This window comes from Amborella trichopoda, chromosome 6, assembly GCF_054954075.1.
Source record: "Amborella trichopoda isolate Santa Cruz 75 chromosome 6, AtrichopodaSantaCruz75HAP2 v2.0, whole genome shotgun sequence".
NCBI classification, from domain to species: domain Eukaryota; kingdom Viridiplantae; phylum Streptophyta; class Magnoliopsida; order Amborellales; family Amborellaceae; genus Amborella; species Amborella trichopoda.
The window spans coordinates 3,770,507-3,795,370 of record NC_142341.1 but is presented as its reverse complement, the minus strand read 5'-3'; the positions used below and the strand labels follow the sequence as shown (position 1 = coordinate 3,795,370).

The following is a 24,864-nucleotide window of genomic DNA, read 5'->3' as shown; positions in this document are numbered from 1 at the left end:
ATTAGATCGGGGATTGTTTGGCGAGAATGACGCTACAATCAAGACCTAGAAAACACATGTCTACTAGTAGAAGGATAACTTTGTTAAGTTATCGTTTAGCTAATTTACCAATCTATTTGATGTCTCTTATTTAGATGTCAGCCGCAGTGATTAAGAAAATTGAAAAAATGATGCATCATTTTCTGTGGGAATCTTTTGGAGAAGAAAATAAGTTTCATCTTCTTAGGTGTGATCGTGTTATACCCCTAAGAGTGAAGGTGGTATTGACATTAGAAAGAGTAAATATATGAATGAGGTTTTACTTTGCAAATGGTGGTGGAGAAGCTTGCAATTTACAGATAAGCTTTGGTATCAGGTGTTGTCTTCAAAATATGGTCTGGATAGGCAAGGGTATGTGGATAGGAGGAGGTAGAAATACATAGTTGTCTTCTTTGTGGAAGGCTATTTACAGGTGCAGGCCAATGATTGCCAGTTATTTTCACTGAAATGTGGGATGTGGTGATAACATATCATTGTGGTATCATAAGTGGATAGGTGATGCTCCTCTTAGGCTTACTTATCCCTAACTTTTTGCTAAAGTCTCGCAACCCAATGCTAAGATTTTGGATATGGTTGAAGTGAGAGGTAATCGTGGTGCTTGGAGTATTAATTTTCCATATGATAGGTTGAGTGAAGAGGTTCATCTTCAATGGAATGATTGGATGGGTATTTTGGACTCGACTTATATTTCACAGGGGGCGTTGGATGAAGTGATTTGGGAAGTTGAATGCGATGGGGTTTTCTCAGTCGGTTTTTTTTTTCAAGATCGTTGGAGATGGTCTTCACCTGCTGCTACCAAAGTGTGGAAATGACCTATCTCCCATAAGGTGCAGGTTTTTTTGTGGTTAGCTATTTAAAATAAAATTTTGATAGTGGACAATTTGATTAAGAGGGGTAAAATCTTACCCAACATTTGTTTGATATGTAAAGCGGATGAGGAATCCAGTGATCATCTTTTTATCCACCGTCATGTTGCTTCTAGAATTTAGTATTAGTTGTTTGGGCTTCTTGGGGTTCAAGCTTCTCTTCCCCGATCAGTGTTGGGCTTAGCGTCTCATTTAGCTTTTAATCATCTACCTTCTATGAGTGTTTTGGTTTGGCAAATAGCGAGAGGGGCTATTATTTGGGAACTCTGAAAAGAAAAAAATAGGCGGACGTTTGAAGGTAAGAGTCACTCTTTTGACAAATTGCCTAGCAATGTTAAACTGTCTATTTGGTATTGGTTCTCGATTACTAAAGAGGGTTGGGGTATTTCATAACCTGATATTTTGTTGATGGGTAGAGTTAAGATGAGACTAAGGTGTATTTGAGTGGCACCAGAGTGTGGGGGTTTTAGTTAAATTTCGATGGGAGCTCTCTGGGTAATCTAGGTTTGGCTTTTAAGTTAAATTTTGATGGGAGCTCTCTGGGTAATCTAGGTTTGGCTGGTATTGGGGATATGGTGTGTGAATGTTTTGGAGATGTTATCTTCTCATATGCTGGCTCTATTGGGTTAGCCACCGCTAACCAAGTAGAGTTATTGACACTGTTGCAAGGGATTAAAATTTTTATTGCTAGAAATTTGGGGGATAATTGCATCATTGAAGGGAATTATTTGAATGTTATTAAATGGTGCAAGAATGAGTAACATATTCAATAAGAGTCGAGGTCTTCTTGATTGCAGATTATGGACCTGGTGGCTCATTTTTTAGTCTCATTCTGCCATGTTTATCATGAGGTGAACTCCTTGGCCGATCTCTGGCTAAATGAGGGGCCTCTTTGCTTGCTCTTGTTGTTTCCTTTGATGTAATTTCCTTTGAGTAGATTTCTTTAATAAAGTAAGAAACTTTTGTCAAAAAAGATGGAGAAAGGCCAGGCGGCTGGCATTTGGGAAAGTTGGGCCTACTGCATGATCTTGTTGAATATGTTCCTTTATATAACCTTTATCTCATCAATCATCACTTTCAATAGAATGTGTATTAGATAACTTTTCAGCCCAAACCAAGGATAACCCAACCCAATTGTTCGGGCCTAGTGTGTGTCAAATCCAAACTGGGCCGTAGTTAAGCCCAATCAAGTGGTCGTAGGCTAGGTAGCCTTATTAGTAGCCCTATCTCCACTCTTGATGGTGGGGGGATGGGAATGGAAGGGGGAGGTGGTTGGGAGGCACATGCAACAAGGGCACTCACAAAGTTACAAAATAATTACAAGGTATGGCCGTTAATAGAGCATAATGGTGGATCAAGATTCGTATAGCTAACCGTAATTAGTTGGAAAAAGGTGAGTCCAATTAATTGAGAAAAGACTCTGATGATGATGCATTTATACAATCTTTTAAAGGTTTGAAACAAAGGCTGTTTTAAGATTTGTTTAGTTAGCTTTCATCAATTTCCATGACCCCTAATTTAGAACCTCTAACTAGGTAAAGTTTACTCCACGCCATGTCTTCATTATATCATTTTAGAGACTGTTTCAAAATATACTTTTGAGCATGGATATGTTTGCATACCAAACAAGGTTTTGACACTTAACAAAATAATGCCAACACATACCATATTCAGATATTATCAAACATCTTTACAAGTTGAATGTTGGCCACTCCTTTTATAAGAAAATTTGATACTTGCATTCAAAAAATAATCCACCATATATAAATAGAGATATTTATATAAGAGAATCCAACCTACGCTCCAAAATTGAAAAAGGAAAAAAAAAAAAACCTTTCCATATATTCTAAAGCTGATAGTAACCTCATATTATTTAATGATGGAAAAAAATATCCCAAAGTTGATAGCTAATTAAACTAAAACTATAACTAAGCCCCGAATACCCTATGGTGCCCTCAGGTAAAACCAACAAAAAAAAAAAGAAAAAAAGAAAAAGAAGAGATGACCTAGAAAATGTTAATTGAATGGTATAGTAAATTGCTCTATATTGTCGTAGAAAAACAATACCGAGTACCAATGTCTGATTAGTCGATGGACGGAGATGGCTGAAAGTGAGACCCATCAGAGCATGAGAAGACACAAGAAAACTCTCTCTATCTCACCATTCGTTGAGTGTTTTTACGGTGATGACACAATTATAAACAATGTCTTTCTATGTTCTTTAGATATCATGGCAGGGCATATTCCATGATCCATGTGAGCACACAGCAATGGTCATAACTCATAAGTATCATAAGTTCCAACTATTCCATCAAATGAAGAGAACATGCAACCGTATCGGACACATGTAGCAAGTCTTAATCACCGTCCATCAGTAAGTTGCATGTTAATAAATCTATTATGGCCATAAATTTTCCATGATCAAATGGTTATGATATCTTTATGTTTCTTATAATCAAATGGATCAAGTTATTGTTGATTTATCGAGTGCCTGGTGAGAGCAAACGATACATAAACTCTTCAAGGCAAGGGACCTATATATCAGGGTTTCTTTTGTCTAAAATTCTGGAGTTCACTATTAAATAACCAGATTAGCATTTTCTGAAAAATTATCAAATTTGAAACTCAACATTTAGATTTGACCTCCAAAATATGTGCATCCCTCTCCAATCTTAGTTATTTTAGGGACATACAGTTTTTTTTTGCAGAATTTATCAAGATATACCTATAATTTGAACTCTAATATTTTACATTATGTTATTTTGATATATTTTGGAACCCACGAAGATGTGTCATTTGATTGGCTATTTAAGATTTGATCAAAAGATTGAAAGGGTATCTAAAATTTGATTAAAGAATATGGGTAAGATGTTAAATAATTCAAACCTTAAGTTTAATGTCACATAGGAAAAAGTTTACATAAAGTAGTGTCACCCTTGTACTTTATAATAAGGTGCACCTCAAATATTTATATGAAAAGGTTGTTCCGACACGCCAAAAAATTATAAAATTAATTATCTCGAACTCGAGATGTTTGAATATGCAAAAGAAAAAAGATTTCACGTCCAAAACATAATAAATTTTATAATTCATTATCTTAATATGTCAATTTCAAAAATTTAAAGTGTTTATTTATCTACACCATTTTTATAGTTTTAAATTTTATAATTACTGATAAAAATAGATAACTAGAATACATCATATAACAAAGGAAAATGGTTTGATAGGGCTGCAGCCCTATGAAAGTAAGTAAAGCCTCACATCATAACTCATCCAAAATTACAATTCAAGAATTGGAAAACCTTTACATCTATCATCTAGACTTGAACATTATGGTTATAAGAAAAATTAAGATTTAAAGCTTTAAAAATAGCGTATAGTTGTTACAAATTATCTAGACAGTCCATTTCACCCTAAAAATACGTGTTTACAGATCCACAAGATTTATACTATCTTTTTAGTTTTTGTTGGTGCTGAAAATTGATTTTAGAACCATCATAAAGATTTTATTTGCCGAAAGTGGTAAGTGGACGAGGATGTGAGGTGAGACTTTATTTTGTTTTCATAAAACCTAGTCTTTATAGAAATCTCATCCTTTACGCGCGACTTATTTAAAATTTTAAAGTTAACACGTTATTGAACCCTCGCTTTTTATTGAAGGTTGAATTTTTCATGGCTGGGTGCGGTTTGTATGGAGCCGAGGTTCTAAACAATCAAAGTAAAGTGTAATTTTCAAATAGTGTCGATAGATGTGTTTTGAATATTAGAAATCTCTGTGATAGTCTTAAAATATATTTTCATATCTAATTATAAAAATTCAAGCTTAAAAAATTGTATAGATTGAACATTTATGAAAACTTGAAAATTTTGAAAATTGACGGTAAAAAAATATATTACAAGATGTACTATTTCTAAAACTTGAAATCCATTATTTTCACATGTTTATGCATCTTGATATCGAGATGATCAATTTAATTTGAAGATATTGACAACCTCTTCTAGTGAAACTTTTGAATTGGGCTCCAATTTGATTGTTTGGAGCCTCAACTCCATATAAACTTTTTCCTTTAATTTTTTAAAGTTCAAACGGTACGGGACCCTGGCCTTTTTTTTTTTTTTTTTTCCTTAGGTTGAGATCTCCATGGCTTTTTTTAAAAGGTTAAAGAGAACACAACTCAAAATTTGACACCCAAGGGTGAATCTATGATGTGCTCCCGCGGGAGCATGTAACCTGGTGGCTTATTTCATTTTCGCACGTTTCCTTTACGTGCCCTGCTCTCCTGTATAATTTCACTTAGATTGCTATATTTAAACAGCAGAGTTACGCGCTAACCGCCCATTTCGAAAGCGCGGAGGCACGCACGCGCGTCAGGACCCATGCTCGCCATCTGGTCAACCCGACCCCATCACTGAAACAAAACCCATCTCTCTCTCACTATAACCTCTCTCTCTCTCTCACTATAACCTCTCTCTCTCTCTAACCCTAGAACACACTTTAACGGCCTCACCTCTCTCTCTCTCTCTAACCCTAGTACGAACTTTAACAGCCTCACCTCTCTCTCTCTATCTCTTTCATCCATGATCCCTGGTTCGAATCCCTCTTTCTCTCTCTAAAGCCCTAATTATAAGGAACTCATCAGGTGCCTCTTTTCCCCTGCATCGAATTTCACTGACATCGATGCACTTCGATTTTCGAGGTACTTTTTGGGTTTTTACTCGGTTCTGGGCTCTGAAGCTTCCCTGAAAGCTTTATCGAAATTCAGCTGAGTTTCCTTTTGCTGTTTTGTGATCCAGATGTTCATTTGCGCGTGATTGTTGCTGAGGAAACCCTAGTCTGAGTTGCGGAGAAACCCTAGTTTGAGTTTGAGACTGTGACTGGAGGGATTGTTTTGTGGAGTTTTGCTTTATCGGGGCCTTGGAGAGAGCTTTAATGGCAGGAGAAGATCTGATTGAGCTGAAGTTTCGCCTCTATGATGGATCTGATATTGGACCGATACGATATGCTCAGTCAACGACGATTGCTACACTGAAGGAAAGGATTGTTTCAGAATGGCCGCGAGGTTAGAGAATGTGCGCTTCACTTTTAACTGTGTTTCCATGTCCAATCTCTGCAATTAGTTATAATCGTTTAGGTATAAGCTTGATTCTTTACTGGAGTATTGGTTTACTCGGTTTTCTTTTCTTCATAGTGATATGACTATATAATTTGTTAAAAAAATGTTAATTCCAGTGCCGTACGTGGTGATTTCTGTACTTCTTTTGTTGGCCCTTTTGTCTGTGCTTCTCTGTGTATATTTTTAGGATTATGTTGAAACCACTTCATTCATCTTTGTTATTTCTTTTCGTTCTTCATTCAAAATGGTTATTGCATGTTGGATGGCATTTTGATCCTTATTGAGCTCTGGATGTTGATAATGAAAAGCATGGTGTTTCAAATTACTATTCTCAAAGAAATCAGGGGGTTCGTACTCCTTATCTTGTTCATAAAATTGGAATTTAAGTCAATTATAAATCCTAGTTTCAGTTGAAAATCCTAAGATACATACACGTTTGTTTGTACTAGCTTCTATTCTTGCAATATAACAAATATATCCTAGCAATTCTTCACCTTACCGTGTTCTATCCTCATGATTTATCAAAAGAGCTTCTATCCTTTCAATTTCTCACCATACCCTACTGATTCAATAAAACGACACAAACATATTCATTAAAATTCGATGCACTATCCTTTTCTACTTATCCTTTACAATTGCCTTATTTAAATGCCATATCGACTAGATGTAATGTGTTTTCAACCATCTATTACCTTGCATCTCATTTTGCACCCTGCAATGTATCTGTTGTATTCTGTTCTTATTCAGCAATAAAAGCTAGGTAGAGGACGATATGCAATTCAGTCCGGCGCTTCAGCCTGCCATATTTATTCGATAGAAGGCCTTTTCTGCACTGCTTTCTCATCCTCAGACAATGTCTTGCTTCTTGTGGGCATGTTGAGTTGGTTCCCTTGGTCATCATCATTATCATCATCGTCGTCTTCATTATCATCTGAGCCTTATCCCATATAATTGGTTTTGGGTACACGAATCCCAACTATTTGAGTGGGTTCCCTTGGTATGTAGCATTATATTTATCTAGTCAAAATCAGTATTATATTACAAAATTGATCCATTCTAAAAATTTGAAAAGTATGGTGTATTATTTTTTTGTTCATAAATTTGTCAGTAGTTGAATTTGCCACTAAAGAAAAGGATATAGGGAATTTAGAGAGGTCTATTTCCCCCCCACAAATGACAGGAAGTGAACCTTATCAACTCGACTTGACTAAGATGAGTCAGTTTGAATGATTTTGAGACATTAAAATCTTTAAGTTGAATATAAAACATTGATGTACCTGAAGTGATTTGCCATTTACCTTGGAGCTTTGTGGCTATTGGGACTTTGGATATTTTTGAGATGCCTGGTTTTTTCACTAAGCTAATGAATTTACTGATTCAGTGGTTAAGGGTTGAGCTTTATAACCTTGAGTTTGGCGTGTGGGATGCTCACCACTATCTAGGTGCTCTTTTTGTGATAAGCAACCTCCTTGACTGCTAGAATGTGCTCTTTTCCTAGGTAGTTTCTTATACTATTATTAGAGCAGAAAAGTGAATTTAAGAAAAATAAAAGGGACCATGGGGAAATTCATGCTATAATGTTCAGACCAGTGTTCGCCAACTCGGACAATTCATCTCAGACTTGCCTAAGTTGCTCAAGCTCTGCAACTTGCAGAACCAGAGCACCCCCCGCATATAAGGCATATACAATAGCGGGCAATTACTGTAGAGACTTTCTCAAATGCTACAGGATTTGGCTGACTTGCCTACTTTTTGCAGTACTCGGGCGGGTCGCTGCAGTACTCACACGAGTACTATGCTCAAAATCGTATTAAAGGGATCTGCACCCTTTTTGCCCAGTTTTCACCATAGGGAGCCTAGAGAGACTGATTTGAGCTCATATTTCTTCCATAGACTCATTTTTGCACGACATATCCACTAGATAGGTCACCTTTGAGAGAGTAAAAAAGAATCAAATCCGGCAGATTTGAGAGATGAAATATTTTTTCCTAGGTCTTCCCAACAACATCATTTTTTTCATAATATTTATTTGATAATGTTGGCACATACAATTTTTTTTTCATAATATTGTATGTCCTATTTTTTATTTTGTATTTTTTTGTATGTTTGAGGTTTTCCCAAATTTTTTAGTATTTTTCTGCGTTCTTTGGCGAATTGGGCGACTTGGAGAGGACTCGTGGAAGTTGACTCTGACTCGCCTGAGAGGGCTGAGTTGCTTCTGCGGCTGCTGGTTTAGACGAGCAAGTAGAAGGAAAAACAATGTATTGCAAGTTTTGCAAGGAATGCAAAAGCAAGTTTTATTCTAGGATGCGGCATGTGAAATAACTAGAGATATGGTGCAGAGTTGCCTCACATTCTCAAGGATGTGGGGGGGACTAGGAATTGAGAGGAATCTTCACTCATTCTTCTACTTGTGTTCTGCACTTTGAGATCTGCTCAGAATATGAGAATACGCCTGGGCAGAATGCCCTGGAGCAATTGTATATTCTCATGAAACTTCTGGTCTTATTATTTGTCTAGTTATTCTCATTATTCTCAGCAACAACGATCGATGTGATGACTTGTCGAAGGCTAAAGCCCTTATCATTTTTTTCTTTATGTTTTTTAATCCGTTCTGTAAGTTCCTCAAATTTTATTGTAGCCGGTGGCGTGATGTATTCCTCGTCTATAGTTTGCTTTGGTTTCTGTTTGACAGATTGGGGCAGAAGCTGTTCATGTGTTGTGTATTGCTTCTCTTTTAAGATTCTATAATGGGGAGCTGGAAGACAAGAAGGTCAGTTGATCTTTCTAGTAGGTAACTAAGCAGTTTAGGGTGGACTATTGTTACAAACTTATACAAAACCAGGCCAAAATGATTACTTCCTCAGCTGGAGGGCTGTCTGTTCATTTTGTTTCCCATTTTAGGAGCACTTCATTGCTATTGTAGTGGATATGGCTCTGAAGGATCATGGTAGTTATTTCTTGAAATCTACATGTGTTTGGGTGTGTTAGACGATGGACATCCATACTTTTTGGTTTTAAATGGGCCCTGACTTCCCATCTTCTTGTCTGGCCCTCACTTTTCTTCTTCTTTACCCACCTCTATTCACTGATTCTGCGTGTCTATTGTCCAATCTGTGGCTAACTATAAGGGAAAAAACTGTGGATGGACGGAAAAGATGTTCTCACCATGGAACAGTTTGTCAGTTTGGCCCAGCTAGTGTCCGATCTTGGAAACATATGCTTTAAAATGTTGGACCTAAGAGTGGTTATCTGGTTTTGTATGGAATTATCTCACTGTGAATGTTTGCAGGTTGGAAAAGTCTTTGTCCAACTTGAAAGAAATTGGTGGGAAGGTGGCAATCCTTTGACAGATCCACGTCATCACATGAGAGAACCATGGCCAGTACGGCATGGTACCTGATAACTGTACATGCAAACATCAACTTACTCAATGGCCTCAAAAATATCTACCCTTTCTCCCACAGAGAATAGGGCCTTAATCCTTTTACTTAAAAGCCTATATGCTCCTCAGTTTGTATGTTGATCATGATGAAATAAAGAAGTTTTTGTTGCATTCGATTTGGTTTGGGATTAGTGCTGAAATAATTCTTTACTTCCCCTTTGGTTCCCACAAGACAAGAAAAAAGACAAGTCTTTGCTTCCGTTTGGATCCCATATTGCATGTTTCAACGTCAATGAATTCTACAGATGTTCCCATATCAGACACTCATTAATCAAATCTAAAGTTGGCTGGAACTAAGAGGGATCTCCTGGAGGGCAATTATTACATCATAGGAATTGGGCTTGGGCTTGAATGGTTAAAAGTTGACATTGGCAACACTACATCTGAAGTTGTTTGTTAGATGATAGTTAAGCATGACAGAGGTTTCCAATTTTTGACATTTCTAACAATTCTAGCTAATATCTACTGGAATTTGATGTATGAACCATAAGGAAAGGGAAACTTGGAATATGCATTATATTGACTTTTGCAGTTTTTGGGGGTGATGCTAGTATGATCAAGGTGTTTTAGGCTTGCAGCTTGTGCACGGGGAACTGGTTTGGGGGCATGTGCTAGATTGGAATGAAATTTCATGGAGAGATGGAGAGGTTTAAGCATATTGGGTTGCTTTGTATCATCGTAACATTTTGTGTGTTGTTGGCCTTTGAACTGTAAGATGTTTCAGCTATCAAAGTTTTTTATGTGCATTGGTGCAACATATTTTTCATAATTAGATCTTAGTGGTGAAACGTTTCTTCTCTTAGAGCTATACTTTTCTTTCAGTTTTATATACAATTTGGCGCCTATATAGTACGTTGTGTGGTATTTGAGATATATTTATTTGTTTCAGATAAAAAGGTTGCACCGAAGGGAGTTAATGACATAAAACTCATTAGTGCTGGAAAAATCTTGGACAACAATAAGACAATTGCACAGTCCAGATTACCTTTTGGTGAACTTCCTGGTGGGGGGATTACCATGCATGTTGTTGTGCAGCCATCTGTAGCAAGAACAAAGACAGGTTTGTTAATTTTCATTTAAAAATGTACATACGAGATCATTAATTGCTTGGTGGCAAGGTTAATATGAACTGGAGATGAATAACATCTTTTGCGCTGATCTTTACTATGTCGATCTCCAAGCATGTTTAATCATGCTTTCGAGGATTTGCTGTTGTCGAGCATGTTCATGAATCAGTTTATCTCACTCCGTTTTGCTTAAAAGAAACTAGAGCCACCTGTTAAAAATAACTCAGGAGTAATTATGATCTGATTCTTAGTTTTTTTATCGAATTGAGCTAGCAAGGAAAAGAGGGATGATGGATCCCTTGATATGTGTATTTCTTCCTGTTCTATCTTGGACATTTAATTGTGTCGAATCACTGTGTTTGGAAACTGTCGAGACACTTCTATTCATGAACGAGAAGTCATACACTCCTTGTCAGGTAGTTTAATATGATGCTTTGTTAGATAGGAGATGTAAATGTCCTCGTGGCATCAATCTGCAGGAGTTGAAAGGATTTCACCCATTACTGTAACATGTAAAGAAAGCTTTTACTTTTTAGTGAAGATGCAAGATAAATAGGTATTATTTGAACATGTGACAATGCTGGCATAACTGTTTGAAACTTTTGGAGTCAATCGTGGAGGTATTTCAGACTGAGAACCTAAACCCTCAAACCGCTTTATTGATCTGTTTCAACTTAAGCCATTATTTCACCCACCCTTAAAGAAAACTTCAACCATTATTTGAAACTATTTTTAATTTCTGGAGTATTCTTGGTATGACATTAAAGGGTAGCAGTGTTCTCTATCCTGTTGTAACTAAAAATGGTCGCAAGTATCTATAGATTTGACCTTTCAATTTCTTCTATCCTGCCATGTGCTAAATGTGATGCTAACTTGAGACAAATATCTACTGTTCTCTTTGCTTGTATTCTTGTTACTTTTGATGATTTAAGAGCTAGTGAACTTTGGTTTCTCTCTCTGATAATTTTGTTCCAATTTTCATTGAGAATAAAACTATTATTCTTCATATTCGTGTTAATAAGAAATATATTTACAAACTTGGAATTTGGGATTAGTTGACATGAATTCACTTGATATACTAGCATATTTGAGGAATTGATGGAGGCTTCTAGGGTTATTTTTGAGAAAATTAAGTCTGTATGCCTGTAACTTGCATCCATACTTGTTTCTTCCTTATTATCTAATGATAAATGGATGCCTTCTGTCGTGTTTTCTTAATTTGTCACATTTTGCATGGCTTGAAAAAAAAAAAAAATGCCACTCCTTCCCTTTTGATGAAAGCAAGAACTCCTCTTTTGAAACTTCACGCAAATTTGATTCTGTCTTTAATCATGATTGGTCAATTTGGATTAGTAATATCTCTTGGATGTAGGAGTAAATGAATTTCTATATCTGCCAACTGGTTTATGTGTATAAGATTAAGACAGAAAAGATGCATAAGCTGTCCCTCAGATACTAAAGTTTTGGCCAGGTATTTGAGACCAAGATTTAGGATCCATGCTGTAATTTCAGCGTAATCATTTATTAATTGAAAACATTTACAGAAACAAATGCAATAATTGAAAAACAGTGTACAAAAAACTTGAAACTCAGTTACCCGTAAGACTACTGCAAAAAACGAGTGAACTCGCTGAGTCCAACGGTAAATTAGGTTTTCAGCCACTTCCTGAGTTTTTAGTCCATGAAAATTCTGTACTAGGATTTTTGCTTTTTATTATTCTTTGATGCATTACTTATAAAAAATTTTTCTTGTGAACAGAAAAAAAGGTGGATGAGACACCAAAGAAGAGTCTTTGCAGTTGTGCCATTCTATAGACTCTTCCAGAGCTTATACTGCTCTAATAGTTGTTGCTACTCTAGCCATGTAATTGTAATGCTTGTAACAACCATGAAGATCGTATATTGTCCCGTCCGCGGGCCACCCGTGGTTTATTATTCATTGCATTTTTCTCTGTCTACAAATTTTTATTCGTTGTTTTTTTATTTATTTTATTTTTATGTATGCTTGGTGGGGATTCAAACCTGAAGTTTAGGGATTGAGGCACAAAACTTTTGTATCTCTTTTTGAGAAGCCAATGAGTTCCAACCCTAAATTTCTGACCATTTTGAAAGAGAGAGGATTGTAAATTATCAGTGTATCTGTGCTGTTAGCATATTTTGAAGAGGTATCGAGTTTTTGAATGAACGGAATGGTCTTAGCTGCCTCAAGTGTTCCCCATCCCCCCCCTCCCCCCCAACCAACCCACCAAAAGAAATATTACAGGAAAGAAAAAAAGAAAAAAAAAGGGGAAAATATCATATTATCTTTTATTTTTAATTTCTATATTTCATCGGATCCAAAAATTGAAAATATTATTTGTAAGTAATAAGATTTTATTTTATTTATCTTCCAACCTCTTAAATCATTTTGAATGTATTATTGACCTCAACAACTTATGAAATGATTCTATCTTTATCTCTTTCTCTCTCTCACATTATTGTCTCTCTCAAAACTCTCTTGAAAATCTAAACTCTTATCTCTTTCTCTCACATTATCGTTTCCCTATCAGAACTCTTTCTCTTTAAAACTTGAAACTCTATTTCTCTTTAAAACTTGAACTCCATCTCTGTTTTTTTAAAACTCCATCTCTTTTTTATACATAAGGTGTGTTCATGTTCGAGTTCAAGTTAAAACCTTTTGGATGGTAAATTCATTGAGAAGTGAAGAGAGAGAGATGAAGTTTGGATAGAGTGTCATTTTAATGTTTGCTTGGGTAAAAAATTTATAGTCAAAGGGGTTCAGGGGTTGTAAGATAGAAAAGATGGAGATTTTTTGTTTACAAGTAATATTTTCAATTTTTGGGTGTCATAAGATATGGAAGTTAAAAACTAGGAGATAAGGAGATATTTTCAAGGCGTTTTAAAAACGTGCGCGGTAAAAGATCAACCTTTTAATTTTTTGGAAATTATTGAAATATCTATTTGTTTTTAAAAATTAAAAAAATACCATTAGTTTTTCAAATTTATTCCCATAGCTTTTTTTTTTTTGTGGTAATTTTTTAATGCCCAGAATCCGTAAAGCCCGTGCACCCAATTGTATGGTTCAGACCCTTGTGAAGTTGCTAGGTCTGTAAAGACTTGTTTTGGGCATTAAAAAACTTGTGAAGAAAGGGTATGGGTGTATATTTGAAGAGAATAAGATATTTTTTGATTTTTTAAAAATATAGGGATATTTTCAATAATTTTTTAACGTGGTGTTTGAAGAATTTGAATTGGCATCTAATCCTGCAGGGACTCGAGTGTCCTTGATACAACTTTGAGCAAGTGCGATTCGGATTGGCCTGCATTTGGTTTCTTACTGATTACTGGAAAACCAGGAGACTCGGGCAATTCTCGAGTTTCGGGGCCTCCTTTTTCAGTCTGCCTCAGGCGAGTCTCCAGTGGAACATGCGATCTTTGAAACACTGTTGTATGCAAGTAGGCGAGCCCTTTGTATAGACCACTAATGTATGGTATATGTTACACCAGTCATAGATCTTCCATCCGTTTTGGATGATGGATGGTGGAGATCAGCTATATTCCACAATGACTGATATACGCCTGGAATGGCTTAGCCCCACCGTCCATGATCACGAGCTTGGTCTCATGGTCGGGTACGTTCCACAGTCCATGATCAGGAGGTCACTCTCCTGGAGGTCACTCTCCTGGTCGGGTATATTTACTAATTCCACACACAGTTGGTGTATGAGGTAAAATATGAGAACATGGAAATAAATCAATAATATAGGACAGCCTTCGATCGTCACATGATTTGAACGGTGATCGTTGAGTGGTCCTGACACCCGTCAATGGGGCCGTGCTAACCCTGACTATACTGTACCCGTAATATGCACCGTAGCTTTCCCAGCATCTGGAATTACAAATAAACTTGGGTGCCAACTGGCTTGCAGAAGCAAAAGAGATAACGGCTCCCTCATATACTTCATTGAGTCGATATTATACATAAATGACCAAATTTTATTTTGTAATGTAAATGAACAAATGCCTGAAGAAAGAAATAAAATGGACTACAGAGACGGTCAGGAGAATCTAAATACAGACGACTGAATTATGAGAGAAAGGGCAGGGATCACAGAGTCGGTTAATCAGCACCGCCATGCCGACACTGCGATGAGAGGGCGGTCCTGCCAACCGAGCAACAGGCACCCGGCGTCCTCGTTAAGCCGATACCCGTCGCAAGTGTATATGCTCAACAACATCCTTGACTGGTTCACTGCGTTCGCGCTCAATGGCACCCCTCGAAACCCCTTCCCCTCCATCACTCTCCTCCATCTCTCCAGTCTTTCATGTCTCTCCACCCTTGCCGCCCCCTCACAAGCCACAATATTATTAATTTCGGCTGCAAAAATAAACTTCTCAACTCTTGCCCTCTGAGGACTATCAGTGGGGAAAGTAGCATCGAGAGAGTCGAAAGTTGCAGAATAATAGTGCAAGGCTTCGAGGAATCGACTGAGAAAATAGGGGCTATTGTGACTTGCTTCTTGTTCGACGAGGGTCACGATTTTGGGGGCTTGGTCGCGGAAGAGGGCGAGGAGGGGGCCAAGGGCATGGGGGGCGACATGGTGGAGGCGGTTGACAGCGTTGATGGCAAGGGCCTCGCCAATGCGGCGGCCGAGGGCACGTGGGCGGAGCTCTTCGAGGGGATCGGCCACAGCATGGAACTCGAAGGGCACGCGGAGGGAGTGGGCAAGGTCCGCAAGCCGGCGCCCTGTCTCCCGTACTAACTCCAGTTGCGATCCCAGTCCTGTGAACGAGTTTACAAGCACCAAAATTAGTATACAAACGGAAAAGGCCGAATGCTCATGTTCACCTTTTTTAATGTTCGGATATTAGCCTTTAAGTATCATTTAAGAAACCATTATTTCAGAGTATTTTACAAAATATGGTTTTAATTTTATGTTAAAATGCACAAAAACATAGTTGTGATTTTATTTAAAGTGTATTTTTAACAAAATATTACTATTTTCATATATGGCTATTTTTTATAGAAGATGTTATATATAACATTTTTTTGTCTAGAAAATATAAACAATGAGACCATTTACTTTTGATACAAGAAGATTGCAATTATCATTGGCCATTATATTTGAAATTATGTTATTGTTTATGCACAAAGTCCAAAGATAAAATGTTTAGAATATTGTGACACAATTTCATCTATTAGATTTCACATCCAATAGCTAAAAGTGACTGTGACCTCCTTGTATAAAAAATAACTTGACTCGTAATATACAATCCCTTTCGTATATCATTATATTATTTTGGTATTATAGTGACTTTTTTTCTTAAAGATTTTATACTATGAGTATGTTCTTTGATACAAGGAGGCCACAAGCATCCCTAGCCATCCGATTTTAAATTGGATGGCTTGCAGTGTATCACAAAGTTTGAACAAATATTATTTAAACTTTAACCCTAGTCAAAGACACATTCATAACCACCCGATTTGAAATCCAAAAGGACAAAAGGATTGTATCTTTCTTATACCAAAAATAAATGATATTGCATATTTTTCTTTTTTCTTAATATTTTCCTATCGTTATACATAATGTATAACAAATAAAACATGCTGACCTTTATAACAGTGTTATTACAACTGGACCGGATTGCAAACCTAAGTAGTGTTAATTCCAATTATATCTGTAGGGCGACCAGTCATCTAACTCGACGAAAACGGATTGACACCCAAAATGACAAATTTGAAGTTTTAGGGACTAAACCAACTCAGAGTTAGCGGTCCAACCGGTTGGAGACAACCCTGCTTTATATATTTTCAGGTTAGCGGTCCAACCGATTGGAGACAACCCTGCTTTATATATTTTCACTTATACAGTGATCATTTGTAAAAAAGAAAATTGTTTCATTTCTTCAAGGGAAAGGTTTTTATACTTCCCTACAATATAGAAGATCTATGCTTCCCCTACCATCCAACCATCCAATTTTGATCAAGTGAGCCACTCACTGTTTGATCTTAGATCCGACGCTTCAGAGTATTTTATTTTTAATTTTTTTATATAAATTGTATGAATATAAAATTTAGTATGCGTCATCTTCTCATTGAGGTGCACCTATAAAAAAAATTAAAAATAAATTTTCAATAAAATATAATAACTAAAATACCCTTTAAAACTTTTAGGGGTATTTTGATCATTTTATTTTATTGAGAGTATTTTTTAATATTTTTTATAAGTGCGTGTTTAATAGAGGATTGGATGCCCAAAATTTTGTGTGAAAATAATTTATATAAAAAAAATTAAAAATAAAACAATGTAGAGACATGATATTGTGATTGGAGCAATCTTAGCCCTCCATTTAGAATGGATGGTTGGATAAAGAGAAGTATATAAGTTTTATATTGTAGGGGAAGCATAGAAAGCTTGCCCTTTCTACAATATGCGGTTCAAAAATATAGTGGTCAATTTAAAAACAATTGAAACTAACAGTCCTAATGTTTTTTTAATAGAATTATTATTTTTAATTTTTAAAATTTATTTATTTTTTCATATTCATGATATTCATGATAGATATTACATGTCCTTAAAAATTAAGTCGAAAAATTCATCTCAAAAACAGATTTTAAGATGTGATTCATTTCTACATAGACTCATATAGAAACCGTATCCTTTTAAAAAAGAGAAAGCTTTCTATATGCCACCATGTATAGGGAATTTATATACTGCTACACTCTTCCAACCATGGGATTTGAATGAGTGGTTGGGATTGGGACACCTCTAGCTGTAAAGTCACAAGTGAGCCTTAACTTTTTGATCTAAAGCTAATGGCTCAAAATATTTTGCTTTTGATTTTTTTACAAATCAAATTAAAGTGAAATTTGGCGCATGATCTTCTCACTTAGGTGCACCTAAAATATATACTTAAATATATTTGTATCAAAATAAAATGGCCAAACTGCCCCTAAAACTTTTAGGGGTATTTTGGTTATTTTAATTTTAAAAATATTTTTTAATTTATTTCTTAAGTGCGAGTCTAAGAGAGGATTAAACGCCCAAAATTTGGTATCAATATAATATGTATAAAAGAATTAAAAATAAAATAGTATTTAGGTGTGACATTATAATTAAGATCATCTTAACCGTCTATTCAGATCGAACGGCTGGAAATATGACAGCATATATAGATAAATTCCCTATACGTCTCTTGAAAAAAAAAAGCCCATCCCGTTTAAAATATCGAATATAATGTAACTCGTGGCCACTGCTACTGTCGTGAAAACTGTTGTCTTAACGTTTTATGAACCTTGCCTGTCAGTCTCAAAGCCGGTGGCCCTCCAGGGCGGCCAGCCAGGGCCTGGAGGAACGCAGGCCACTGATACCCTTGGAGGATGTCGAGATCGATGACATGAACTCGTGTCTCGGACGCGAAGGCTTCGAAGATGGCATGGTTTGCAGTGAAGTGTGCGAACTTGATGTAAGGGCAAGCTTGATACAGAATTTGATAAATTTTTAGGAGCTCTGCAGGGTGGGCAACAGGTTGAGGCTGAGGGGATGGGGGTGGGGAGAGGCGGGCAGAGAGGGCATCGGCAAAGTACGAGGCGACACGCTGCATAGAATCTCCGAGTGGGGATGCGGCACGGGAGAGGTGGAGGAGGCAACGGTGGGCGGCAGGGTAGTCTTCTTTCGCTACGGCTTCGGCACAGGCCAAGAGGAGATGCACCAGTTGCAGGCCGCTGTCATGTGACCCGCTACCTTCACCACCTCCGCCGTTCATTTCCTATGATAGGACGGCCGATCTCTCGTCAGTACACATCATGGAGTATTTTCATGGAGAGAAAGCAAGTATAATCCATGGAATATGAACCATCATCGTCCACTCAAATTATGGATGGTCATGGAAAGAGAGTAGGACGTTCTTTGTGGGGTCATTATCGTCCACTCAATTTATCGACGGTGATGGAAAGAGACTTGGAATAAGACATCAATTCAAAGTTGGGTTTTATTCTTTCCATTAATCACCCTCCATCAATCGAAAGAAAGGTGACGATTCCCTAGCATACCAGGATTAATTTATCTTTTCTTTAATCCATCGAATGATAATATACTTTCCCAAGAAGAATGTTTTTAAAGAATAATAGTCTTCTTCTAACTAAAATATATTATCCAAGGTGAATTTCGACCTTAAAAATGAATGGGCTTAGGAGGAAACCGAGGAGCAAAATAGGGAAGATCACCAAGATATGGGAAGTACACTATAATAATATACTTATGACCACGAGGGTGGCTGCTATTGTGATCCTCTTCACTGGGACATGCGGTGAAACCGATGTTTGGACGGTGATGAAGAGATTATGGGATTCACCATTGAAGCCATCACATATCCCTTGAAGTCGAGAGAATTTCAATATTCAATACTCTACTCTCGATCATGTAATATGAAAATATTATTTCTCGTAATAAACTTACAAGCACCCTGAGCCGTCAGATGTAGAACGAGTGTGTGCCATTCATCGAATGAATATTTGATTGGACTTTGATTTCAATGATACATGCCCAACCGCTCGATATCATTTCTGATAGCTCGGGATTAATGGTTTAAGTTTTTAAGCATTGCTTTCACTTTTTTTTGTTTTTGTTTTTGTTTTTTGGGGTGAATCAGTGGGGATATCGGACTGCTTTCACTTTTTGTAATGAAAGGATGGTAGCGACAACAATGCATACTATACATGATACACAGATTAGTGCTACACTGTCGATCATCATCGATGGAAGGCGGAGATGAGCCGTTGTCCACTGAGATATGGCTCTTAAGCAGAACAACTCATCTGTACCGTCCATGGTTGATGACAAATGGTGGATATGCCCTATATCTTTTGAAGTTGTGTATGTACTATAATTTTCCTTTCATCATTGGGACAAAGGGCTAAGCATGTAGCATGCAATACACAAGCATTGCTCCATACAATCTCTTACAAAGTTGTCTAGGCCCTTCTGCTGCGACAATGGACGGCTGAGATGAACCATTTCTTTTTCCTTGCATGCGGTCTTGCATGTATCATTATAATCAAATTTTTTACGAATTAACGGTAAGAACGAAATTGAAGACGTCTTATGAAATCTTTACCTGAAGAGAATTACTCACCCCTCCGCGCTCGAGTCCTTGCAACGGAAGAGTAGTATGAGAATATACATTGCTGCCACCGCCGCCACCACCACCACCTCCACCATTGTTGCCGCTCATATACAACTCATGGCTTCCCCGTGACCTGGGCCTGGACCCGGTCGCAGGCCCACAATCAAAGCTGCTGCACTGTGAACCATAGCCGACATCTGCCAAGTGCGACAGCTTCCCGGCAGTACCGGCATGTCCCTGCACGAAACCACCTGTTATCGATCCCTCCTCATCCAAACCATACCCGAGCAAAGAAGGCAGCGCCGGGCTCTCGGGCTGCTGCACAGTTTGTATCACGGGCTTGGCCTTGGGCATACTACTGCTGCTGAAAGCCCCCATCAACTGAGAAGCTGTGCAAGGAACACTGCAACTCTGTGATGTTCTCTGGCTGTAGAACTCTGATGGATGGATTGGTGAGCCAAAGTGGTCGGGGCCACCGGAACCAGTGGGGACCCTCTTGGGAGAGCATATCATGAAGTCTGGCGAGCCTACTACCTGGTCCAAGTGGTCGGCAAAGAGGGACTCCCATATGGAGCTGTCCGGGGAGTGGATTTCGAAGTCGGAATCGAATTTGTTGGAGTTTTGTAGGGTTGATGGGCTCGTTGTGGTGGGTTGGTCGGTGGAGACGAAATCAAATAGGGTGTTGGAATCGGCGACGGAGGCGGTGGGCGAAAGGTTCTCGGTTTTTGGGGGTGTCCCCAAGCTACCACACATGGAGTTTATCATGTCTAAAACACAGAGCAGCAGATGCCACAACCACGAGGTTAGAGAGGGAGGAGGAGATGTTCTAGAGAGAGAGAGAGAAACACCACCACCACCTTAGTAGAGGGAGAAACAATGACACCACCTACGTCAGAGAAGAGAACCCACAAAGTTCAAGAGATTGTAAGAAACTCCATCGCCTCACCCTCAAGCTCCTAAGAGAATAGATAACCAACTTCTAGAGAGAGAAACAAATCCCTCAAAGTGTCGAGAGAAAATCAAAGAAGAAAGAAATAGTAATGAGGAAATGGAGAGCCACCTTTCCCCCTCAAAAAAGATGAAAAAGGGACGGAAACAGGTGTTAGTTACACCCTAAAGCTTTTCTCTTGGTGCAGGTGGTGGCGAGGAGAGAGAAAGGGAGAAGGATTCGTTCATTTTTGGTGCACCTCCAACTTCAAAGAAGAGCAGGGAATTTACCGACAAATCCATGTTTTAGCCTTACTCATTTGGATCCTTCCCTCTCATCTAACTCCTTTCTATCAACCAATAATCGGCAAGAATCAACGGTGTAGGAGTCTACATTGATATCAAGAAATCTAAGACGTCCATTTCATCGGAAGGCGCACAATACTTTCCCTATTAGCTTGAGGTTGAAGGTGAGGACAAGCTTGGTTGGAGGGGCCGCGTTTTCTTGGGCCGGCCCGCTACGAGGTAGAAAGAGAGAGAGAGAGAGAAGAAAAGAGCAAAGATAAGATATGCTGCATGATATTTTTAACCAAAAGGGGGGGAGAGAGAGAGAGGGGGGATTGCACAACGTAAACGAAAAAGAGGACGAATGTATGTGTAATTGGTTTAGAGAGAGAGAGAGAGAGAGAGAGACAAAAGGGGAGAGTCTTGGCGATGTCGTCGTCGTTAGTGGCGTCGGTGACGCCGCCTGAGCCTTGGATTTGCCAAAGGCATGAAGCGCTTGGCTTGGCCTCTCTCTCTCTCTCTCTCTCTCTCTCTCTCCTGAGAAAAGCGTTGCCTGTCTTTGGCCTCTCTCCCCCCCTCTAGTTGGGGGTGGTAATGGACCCTGACTCGACCCGGGACCGAGACGTAGATCCGGTCTAAGTCCGGGTATGGGTCTAAAAATTGAACCTGACGGGTTGTGTCCAGGTCTAAATTTTGGACCCTAACGCTATTTAGGTTTCGGTCCGGTATTATTTTTTGGGTCTCAATATATAAAATATGGATCCGGTTTCTATGTGGCTAAACCCGCATATGTAGAAATGTGGGCATCTTAATAAATCTATTTTTGAGATAGATTTTAAGAGTTAATTTTTAAGGACATTTAATCTCTACCATAGAGATCATGAATATGAAAAAATAAATAAATTTTAAGAACTAAAAATAATAATTTTAGTAAAAATATATTTAGACCGTTAGTTTCCATTGCTTTTAGATGGAACACCTACTTGCATCCATCTTTAAGATGGATGCTTCACACTTTCTGGACCGTATACGTAGAAATGCGGTCCAGCCTGCATGAAAAAAGTTTCTATAAAATATACTTAAACATAATTAAATACATAATTTTTTTAAAATTTTTTTTAGTCGGGTCTGGGACCAAATCCAGTTCGGTCCGAGTCCAAATCCCATATCTTTTATTCACGTTGGACCCCGCCCGACCCGATTCCACCGCTTGCCTTGGCCCCTCTCACTCCCTCTCATTCTCTCTTCTCTAGTGCAAAGATTTGCTTCTCTGGCTTTGGCCTCTCTGTCTCTCAAAGCCTTGGTGGGCATTGGTTCTCTCTCATGTATCTCCCTCTACATGTAGTCCTAGAGCCTTTTGTCCCCTCCTCTAATTTGTTAACATCGACTCCGATTTTGTATAGAACCCCTCTCTCTCCCTCGGCATCCTCCTAGAGAAAGGGAAAATATAAAATAAGGTGAGCTTCCTACAAGTTGCCGATCTTCTACTGTATAAGCCAGTGGTTTAAAAAATGGATCGGTGACTCGAATTAGACATCCTAAAAACCGATTCGAATCGGTGAATCGACGATCCAAATCGAGAATAAGGTCGAAGCACTCGGATTAAGCCTTAAAAAATATTCAAAAAAATTATTAAAATTCATTATAAATATTGTTTTTTAGGAATCCAATAAGAAATGTGGGTACTACATTATTAACTTTAATTGTTTTCATCAATTTATGAATATTGAGATGTTCTTTCCTTGTATGAACTTCTGTTGACCATTAAATTTACATCACACAAAAGAAATCATAGAATTATCATGTATTAAGTATATAATCATATATGGACTACAATAAAGAGTTGACTAAATCGATGAAAAATTGGCCACTAAAATCTCGAATTGGCGGAAAACCCTAATCAGCTAAAAAAACCCAAATTATTACAATCTCCCTAACTATAATATTATATACCAATAATATTTTGTAATTATTTTATTATATAAATAATAACAAATCCAAAATATTTTATAATATCATCTAATTTAAAATGCATTATTGACAACTGTAAGAAAAATAGTATACTATATGATTTATAATATAAAAATTAATAAATAAAATAAAAGAATTGGTTATCAATGTAGAAATTATTAGAATACGTACCAATTTTTTTTTAATTTTTTAAGTTTCTAGAATAAATTAGTAGAAGAGATTGTTAGTAGAAAGAGAGAGATCTCAAATGGCCTTATTGTATGAATCCTATCTTTAAATTAATATTACTAAATTTATGTTAAAGACCATCATGTTATAAAAATAAAAAATATAATTAGACCATTTATTCTTAGGTTGTATTAAGAAATACTTTTTATTTTTTTGACAAGAAATAAAAAATAGAATTAGACCATTTATTCTTAGGTTGTATTAAGAAATACTTTTTATTTATTTTTTGACAAGGAATACTTATTTTTTTGACAAGAAATACTTATTTTTTTGACAAGAAATATTTTACAAGAAAAAGATGATACTTGTTGATTATCTTTTTTTTTTTTTTTTGATAAAAGAAGAAGATGTTGTACTACATTTTTTTTTGCTTGGTGTATTAGTTTTTATTTTTTTACAAGAAAAATAAAAAAATGATGCTGCCAAAGTACATTTTATTTTTTTATGCCTTTTGTTTTATTTTTTGCAAGAAATACTTGTTATATTACCTTGTATTTTTTTTACAAGAAAAATAAAAAAAATATTGTATTATCTTTTTTATCTTTATCTTGAAAAGCTTTTTATTTTTTATTTTTTCTATTTTTTTACAACAGTATTTTCTGCCTTTGTTTATTTTTTTGACAAAAAAAATAAACGACGACGTGCGCTAAGGGGTTCAAACTCTAGACGTCCACCGAAAAATCGGAGATGTCAACGAACACCGCCACCTCGCCTAATGTGATTTAATTAACTTCTATAATAATATATATTCAATTGTTTTGCTTTAATGATTTTTTGTGGGAATTATCCCACATCGAAGGATAAGCGTCGCTTTGTTCTCTATAAAGTCATGTGTAATAGATATTCAATTGTGCATGTAGAAAAGCGAGGGGGCAGACATGTGAGGTGAGTTACTACGTGTGGAGGATTTTAGAAGCCACGTGTTGCTCTCGTGAGGCGGCCACGTGTAAACCCAAAAATTACTAAAATGCCCAGGTTTTTTCAATGAGACTCGCAATTCACTATTGGGGATCGCCTGGTTCTCTCTAGACACGGGCGATTCTCGATTTTTTCGTAGAACCTGCTCCGTAGCAAATGATTCTCGAGTCGAACTGGGCGAGTCCGGCTCGACTCGACGAGTTTTCAAACCCTAATATAAGCAATGCACACCTTTAAATTTTGCCGGAACTTTTAGTTTTGGACGCGGTTTGCATGGGGCAGCCCTATTGGTTTGGCAATCAATATCTTTTTTAAATATAATTTGATCCTAATTTTTAGAGAATATATAACTTTAAAATGAAAATCATGAATATAAAAAAATAAAAAATAAAATTGAAAAGTAAAAATGATAATTGCATTAACAAAACATTTTGACCGTTAGTTACAATTGTTTTTAAATGGACCACCTATTTGCATCCAACTTTAAGATGTATGCCTTATATCTCTAGACCACATATTGTAGAAATGTGGTCCAACCCGTATAAGATAATTATGCATGCTTTTTTATCATACCTAGTTCTCATTTATTGTTTTTTCTTGCTTTTACCCACAGTAAAAAAAGTCATTGTTTTAAAGACTAAACTACCATTCATCTTCTTTATCCTACCGATTAAATCTCTTTCTACCCGCCCTCTTTCTCTTTCTCTCTACCTCCCATCTCTCTCTACCTGGCCTCTCGCTCTTTCTCTCTCTACTTGCGTAGAGAGAACGGCTAGAGAGAAAAAGAGAAAGGGCACGTGGAGATATATGGTGGGTAGAGATAATGAGATGTGGAGAGAGATGGCACGTAATGAGACATAGGTAGAGCGAATGAAGAT

At 37.2% G+C, this 24,864-nt stretch overlaps 2 protein-coding genes across 2 annotated transcripts; one reads left to right on the top strand and one right to left on the bottom strand.

Moving 5' to 3' along the window:
• The first annotated feature begins 5,351 nt into the window (after window positions 1-5,351).
• Window positions 5,352-12,493, top strand: MUB4 (membrane-anchored ubiquitin-fold protein 4 precursor). The gene is made up of 4 exons (XM_006844525.4): window positions 5,352-5,602; window positions 5,700-5,965; window positions 10,354-10,524; window positions 12,291-12,493. The coding sequence occupies exons 2-4, from the start codon at window positions 5,836-5,838 to the stop codon at window positions 12,344-12,346; spliced, it is 357 nt and encodes a 118-aa protein (XP_006844588.1). The 5' UTR covers window positions 5,352-5,602; window positions 5,700-5,835; the 3' UTR covers window positions 12,347-12,493.
• A 2,016-nt stretch (window positions 12,494-14,509) lies between these two features.
• On the bottom strand, window positions 14,510-20,506 carry LOC18434456 (GRAS family protein RAM1). The gene is made up of 3 exons (XM_088870511.1): window positions 19,649-20,506; window positions 17,833-18,301; window positions 14,510-15,314 (listed from the first exon to the last, which is right to left on the bottom strand). The coding sequence occupies exons 1-3, from the start codon at window positions 20,420-20,422 to the stop codon at window positions 14,656-14,658; spliced, it is 1,902 nt and encodes a 633-aa protein (XP_088726637.1). The 5' UTR covers window positions 20,423-20,506; the 3' UTR covers window positions 14,510-14,655.
• Window positions 20,507-24,864: the final 4,358 nt, after the last annotated feature.

Bases quoted from the DNA above. Each gene is read 5' to 3' on its own strand.
- MUB4 (XM_006844525.4), top strand. From the start codon at position 5,836: ATGGCAGGAGAAGATCTGATTGAGCTGAAGTTTCGCCTCTATGATGGA. The intron at 5,966-10,353 runs GTTAGAGAATGT...TATTTGTTTCAG, and splicing joins TGTTTCAGAATGGCCGCGAG to ATAAAAAGGTTGCACCGAAG. The intron at 10,525-12,290 runs GTTTGTTAATTT...TCTTGTGAACAG, and splicing joins TGTAGCAAGAACAAAGACAG to AAAAAAAGGTGGATGAGACA.
- LOC18434456 (XM_088870511.1), bottom strand. From the start codon at position 20,422: ATGATAAACTCCATGTGTGGTAGCTTGGGGACACCCCCAAAAACCGAG. The intron at 18,302-19,648 runs GTAAAGATTTCA...GTCCTATCATAG, and splicing joins GGGTGAGTAATTCTCTTCAG to GAAATGAACGGCGGAGGTGG. The intron at 15,315-17,832 runs GCAAGGTTCATA...ACTCGTTCACAG, and splicing joins ACCGGCTTTGAGACTGACAG to GACTGGGATCGCAACTGGAG.